The 6,456-nt window shown below is 44.5% G+C and overlaps 1 protein-coding gene across 1 annotated transcript; it reads left to right on the forward strand.

Moving 5' to 3' along the window:
- The first annotated feature begins 220 nt into the window (after positions 1 to 220).
- HOXC5 (homeobox C5) lies at positions 221 to 3,251 on the forward strand. The gene is made up of 2 exons (XM_032208665.1): positions 221 to 695; positions 1,435 to 3,251. Exons 1-2 carry the CDS (start codon positions 221 to 223, stop codon positions 1,647 to 1,649), a joined length of 690 nt encoding a protein of 229 aa, XP_032064556.1. The 3' UTR covers positions 1,650 to 3,251.
- The last annotated feature ends 3,205 nt before the right edge of the window (positions 3,252 to 6,456 follow it).

Below are 6,456 nucleotides of genomic sequence, written 5' to 3' on the forward strand. Positions count from 1 at the left end.
AGCGCACATAGAATAAAGAAAAGAAGAATCCCCACCTATAAATTCTGCACTTTGGAGAACAAAAAACCCTGAACTTCAAAAGGGCCACAAATCAAGTCTAATCAAAGGGGTGTAAGAGAGAGAGAGAGAGCAAGGGAGAGAGAGAGAGAGAGAGAGAGGGAGAGGGAGAGAGAGAGAGAGAGAGAGAGAAGCTGGGTGGGGGGGAAATATAATTCCTGACATGAGTTCCTACGTAGCCAATTCCTTCTATAAGCAAAATCAAAATGTTCCTGCGTATTCCATGCAAAGTTATGGGAATTATGGATCACTGCCTGAGGTTCAGCCCTCCAGGTGCTGCTATACTGGGCTGGATCTGAGCATTACATTCCCTTCATCTGGGGCTTCCAACTCTCTGAACGGTGTGGACGTGTCTTCAACCCCCAGATCTAACCCTGACCGGCCTTCCTGTACTGTCATGGGATCTTCAGGGCACACTTTAGGCAGAGACGACCAGGCTCCTCTAAACCCAGGAATTTACAGTCAGAAGGCTGGTGGCACCAACAACCCCACGCCGTTGGAAGATAGATCTAAAACCAGTGGGGAAATCAAGAGTGAACCGGTGCAAGCAGCCCAGCCCAGCGGCCAGCCTGTTCAGCAGTCGCCGCAGCAGCCACCACAAATCTATCCGTGGATGACCAAACTACACATGAGCCACGGTAAACTTTCGCTTCTCGATTTTGTTTCACAGGGTTTGCCTTGGTTTTATAGGCCATACGGGGCAAATAACAAGGGGGGGGGGGAGAACCGGGGTCGTAAATTTTACGACTAAGGCATCAATTGCTCGTAAAACTGTCCACTAAAAGGCTTAGAGGCTATATACGCCCAAATTTATGACGGCATAATTGGATCATAGAAACAAAACGGGTATAAAGGCAATATTCCATTGGGGGGGGGGCGAAAAGGAAGTAGGGAGGAAGGAAGATTTTTAAGTGGAAGAAATAACTTGAATTCGAGCGCACACTTTCTGGGGAAGAAAATGAGCTTGTGGTTATTTAGAGTTGTGTCCCCCCTCAACCCCCCCCCCCAAGAACCTTTTGCACGTCCCATAAGCCACGACTTTCTCTTCTTTCGAAGGAAAGACCTCACTGAATTTAATTCCGACACTTCAGCTCCACTTTCTCGGGTTTTAAACGGTGAGCCTGGCTTGCTTGAGACGGAATCCAAAGTTTTGGTTAAAGTATGGGCAATCGGGACCCTCGATTTACCAGTAAATATAATCAATGTTATGGGGGAGAGCCAACCAAACCTCCTATCCCACCCACCCACCCACCCCCGTCCCCTTCCTCTTGCTTCCTTTAGGCACATTTGGTTTCTCCCTTCCTTGGCATTGCCTGCCCTGCTTAACGTGACTGTTTCCCACCCCTCGTCCTCATCCGGTATCTTGTTCTCTTCCAGAAGCCGATGGCAAACGTTCTAGGACCAGCTACACTCGCTATCAGACTCTGGAGCTAGAAAAAGAATTCCACTTTAACCGCTATCTCACCCGTCGGAGGCGCATAGAGATCGCCAACAACCTGTGTTTGAATGAGAGGCAAATCAAAATCTGGTTTCAAAATCGGAGGATGAAATGGAAGAAAGATTCCAAACTGAAAAGCAAGGAGTCTGTCTAGGTAGAAGGTCGGGGTGGGGTGGGGCGGGGAAGTCAGCAGCACGTCTGGATGAGAGCCGTTGTTGTACCTTGAGAAAAACTTTTTTTCTTTGGGAGGTGGGAAAAAAGGAAGGGCGGAGGGGAGGGTAGCAGCCTGGGACAGACTACACACCCTTGCAAATCTGGCAGACAAAGGCGTCCTCTGATTAGTATGCAAACAGACCGGGTCTTTAGCTTCCAACAAGAATTCAGGGTGAAGCCTTCTGGAGTTGCCACCGGCCCCTTGCTCTCTAACCTGGGTCCCGCTGATCTGGGAAGGAAAAGCCTTGCTCCCTCTCAAAGTTCGCCCTCCAGTCTACTAGGGGCGATTTTCCCCTAAGTGCTAACCTAAGCAAGGACACCCTTTAGAAAAAAAATAAAATAAAATAAAAGGGAAGCTCAAGTTATGCATAAGAGGGGTGAGTGCGACCGTCGCTATTTTCTCTCTCTCTCTTTCCCCCCCAATTTCCCGGCCTCGGCTTCTATCCATTGCAAGTCTTGGAAAGTTCAGGTCTGTTGAAATGCCTACTAATACTTTGCGTCCAAGTCGGATTTTGCGCCCGAAGCGACCACACGCGATATGAGAGCACTTCTTCGCGGTTCCAATCCTACCGCCGCCGGCCGAGGGGCGCCGCCTCCCGAGCAAACTTGCCTCCCTAGGATCGGGCAAGCGCGAGCTAGTGATCTCGAGACAATATTGACGTCTCGCGCGCGCGTGGAATAAAAAATTTGCCCCGTGAAGTCGTTTCCTAAGATGCTCTTAACCGGGGGGGGGGGGACCCTGGGAAATCTGTTTGCTCTAGGATGTGTTTGTTCAGTGCTGGGGATGTTTTTCTGTAATCATCTTATTCCCTCCCCATTTACTTATTTTTGTATTATTGGCCTATGAAAGAAAGTGAAACGGACTAAGAGCAACACTGTTTCCGCATCTCTCCTGGGAGATCCTTGTGCAAAATAGTAAAGCACTGTGGAGGAATGGAATGAGGGGATTGGTGGGAAAGTGTGTGAATTCACTTGGCTTAAATATTCCCGTGTATTTATTTGTTGTGTAATTAATGTAGTATGTACATATATATACAATCCTTATCCAAATTACACTTTGTTTACATATAGTCCATTTAAATTTTAGTCTCTTCCCCCTTCCTTCTCTCCCTGTGTTGTAATACCTATAGTATATTTATTGATTGTAATATCATATGTGAAAGCTCGTGGAATGACTGAATGGAATGAATGAATAGATGAATATTCATAGATTCATCAAAATAAACTGTAAATAATACTTCAACAATGAAAGGCCAAGTTTGGGGTAGGTGGAGATGAAGGAAATCATTAAACATTTTTCTTGAGCGCTGCCCAACACCAGATCTAATATTTTCTTAGTTTCCTTCATTTGATTTTTTTTAAAATATTTTTTGTTATGGTATTCAGTGCACTCCGTTTTCAGTTAATTGGGTCCCTGAGTTTTAGATTTAAAGGCTTGCTCAGATTCGTGGAACTTGAGACTTCTGTCCTAAGAGCAAAAATGGAAATGTAATAGAAATCAGTTTAAGATCCAATTCAGATCCTAAAATAGGCTCTTATCTACTTCTAGCCATTATTATTATTATTATTATTATTATTATTATTATTATTATCATTATTATTATTGCAGCAGAATAATTTGGGGTATGATAAATTCAATTGCAGATGATCTATTCACTCCCTTTCCTCATTGAAGGGAAAGTGTTTGTTCTTTTCTTGGATAGCTTGAGAATTTTTAACTTTTCCTATTTACGCAGGCTAGTTTGGTGTCTTCAAAACTTGTCTGGATCGTTTCTCAGAGTTTTCTTTCCATTGCATCTTATAGCAACAGTCCAAACAAGATCACATTTCTAAAGAATTTGACCATAATACTCCCCCCTCTCCAACTCAGTTGGAAGGAAGCTCGCTCTTTCCCCCTGCCCCACAGTTAACTTCCCATGAAGTTAGAGTGAAAGCTGTGCAGAAAGAAACTGGGCTATTGGTGACAATATCTGAACTTCTTGAATGTGTGTGACTATTAAAAGGAGTCAAAATTAGAATGACAGGTTTTTACTTTATTCTCAAGGAACATGGGCTCAAAGGTAAAGAACAAAGGGGACACTTCTGTGTGCTGGGTTTCAGACAAACGGTATCCGGAATATGCAGTATGAAACTTGCATACATATATGTTCACATGCTTCTATATTTTTTGTTTGTTTATTTGGTTTGCCTATTGGGGATATTACTGGACCCAGTTAGGTGGAAATTTGATTTCGACTGGGATAGATGCAGGCCTCTGGAAGTGTGGGAGGCCGAACTCGGTGCATAGATGTTTCATGTGTATCTACATAGATCCATATATGTGTTTTATTGAATTGCATGTATCAATGTGAGTCTGGGGAATGCAATTGTCAAATTCTCTCTCAAACACACACAAGCCCACCCAAACTAGCGCTCATGTCTGGCATGTCTTTGGGGCTATTTACAGTAGAAATGCATGCTTGGGAATTCGTGGGAATGATCTCAGTAGCACAGTAAACCTTTGTACTGTTTTCCTCCACACCATCTCAAAGAAGGGAGCAATTTCCTGAACCTTGAAGCAAAAGTTACTCTTCAGGATGGTGGGAGCTTTTGAAGATGCTCCTAAAACCCATCGCTTTCTGTCTCTCACCTAAAAATGTCTGTTCTGTTCCTCTTAAGTTCATTGGTATTTTTAGCATAGTCTTTTCATTATTGAATAGATAAAATAATAATAATAATAAGTTGACTAAGGCAATGGCAATTGTTTTATTTGCAATTTTCTGTCTACCTGAAAGCCCTCCCCCCCTTTCTCCTTTCTGGCTTTTACACTATTAGTAGCTTGATTTCATTTGGGTTTTCTGCCACTAACAGTTCACATTTTGCAAGCATAGATCAAAATTTTTTGGTTCCCCCTCCCCATTTCTTCCCTTTGTGATGCTAGATGGCCTTGTAAACGATCTAAAATTTTCAAACAGGAGCAGTTTTTTTTATATATTAAAAAAAATACATGCCTACAAGGGGGGAGGGGAAGGAGAGAGAGAATGTAGATGTTTGGAAAGCATAAACTCTGCTATGTAAATCTAAGGGGTGTTTATTAAGGCATTGGAGACATGTAGACATGTTTGGATAACTGTTCTCTAACCTTAAGCCAAGGTTTGCTGTTTTACATCTGTCTCATTTATTCTGGTTTGTCTTGACTTCCCTCCCCTCAGCTCCACAAACCAAGGCACCTCCTTTTCATTTGGTCGGAAATGTGCCAAGGAATAACTGAACTTGACAAGTTAGGGTTAACAAAATCAGATGTACTTTTGTTTTATCGTAAGGAGAGTGGGGTGGGGGCGGGGGGGGGGAAGAGAGGGAGAATTTGCAAGCCCACAGCACCAGCTCCAACTTTTCCATTACGGTAAGGCGAACCAGCCGGGAGATACACTGCCTTATGATTAATTATTCGTTTATTCAGCGAACAACGTGGGTCTATTTTGACCACTTTCCTGTCTTTTTAAAAAGTAATTTTTCAGGCCTGATTAATATTTGGTGGTTTGGGCTTGTCGTTGACTTTTGCTGTGCAAGACCTCCTACCCCCCCACCTCTCTCCCCTCAATTTCTGCCCACTTTTCACAGCGCCTTTTTCCTAAAGAATTCTTGAAAAGCAGAGAAGGAAATGAAACATCGCTTACCTTTCATAGTCATCCATGTCAACACAGTGGGAACTTTTAAAAAACCTCCAAACAAGAAAGGGAGAGTTGGGGGGGGGGGAGAAATGACAGACACCAAGTTCCAAATCTGTGCCTGTGTGCGGGTGAGCTTTTGGGGGGTGGGGGGAGTGGGAAGCGGTGAGAATAACAATAATAATCCAGGCTTCTTTTTTTCAGCCAAAGCTTTTACTTTCCCTGAGAACATTAGCAGAAATACCAATGGCTTCTGACTGAATTTAGCAGTTTAAAACTTTTGAAGGTTATTTATGTGGATTGCCCAAAGCGAAAGCCCTGAGTGGCTCACGCGGAGCACGTGATGTCATTAAACTAAGTTTTATGGTTTGGGGGAGCTGACATACCCACAATATATTTACATCATATATAATCTTAACTGTCTCCCATCGCAGCTGCTAGAGCTGTTTAACGCTGGGACAGAGGGACCAAGGCAGTTAGTGCGATTACGACGTCTCGGGCTGCGGTTTGGGAAGGTACGTCTTCTCAAATGGATCCCTGGCGAGATCCGTAAGTGCGCTGTTTTCTCTCTCTCTCTCTCTCTCCCTTCCTTGCGCCTCTGCTTCCCCTCCAAAGTCTCCCTGCTTCTCTCACATGGGGCGTCGAGCTATGGTGACGGCGGTAGGGTAGGAGCTGTTTTTCCGGGAATGGAAAGATTTCCACCCGCACCCTTTTCTCCCGAGGGCTGGGAAGCTGGAAGCGCTGGTTTTTCTCTAGCTCTCCCCCCTATCCCCCCCCCCAGGAGAAGGCTTTGACAGGGTTGTCCGACTGCGGGGAACTAGATTTTTGGTCTCTGTCCTACCTCATACACCCCTCCTCCAGCCTCCCGCTCCATTTACCTCCTTGGGTCTAAGTGGAAATTAAGTTAAGGTCCTAAAGCTTGTTCCAGGGATTCAGCAGAGGTTATTCCCCTCTCCTTCTTTCTCAGTTGCTTCCTCTGCCACCTGGTTGTTGAGGATGGAGGGAAATGGGAGTCAGAAAGGTTTCTTCCAAAGAGAAACTCAGTTAAGAAGTTTTGAGTCCTGGTTTGGATGATGGAAGAGGGGGATGAAGAGGAAGAAG

This window comes from Thamnophis elegans, chromosome 2 (genome assembly GCF_009769535.1).
Source record: "Thamnophis elegans isolate rThaEle1 chromosome 2, rThaEle1.pri, whole genome shotgun sequence".
Classification (NCBI taxonomy): Eukaryota; Metazoa; Chordata; class Lepidosauria; order Squamata; family Colubridae; genus Thamnophis; species Thamnophis elegans.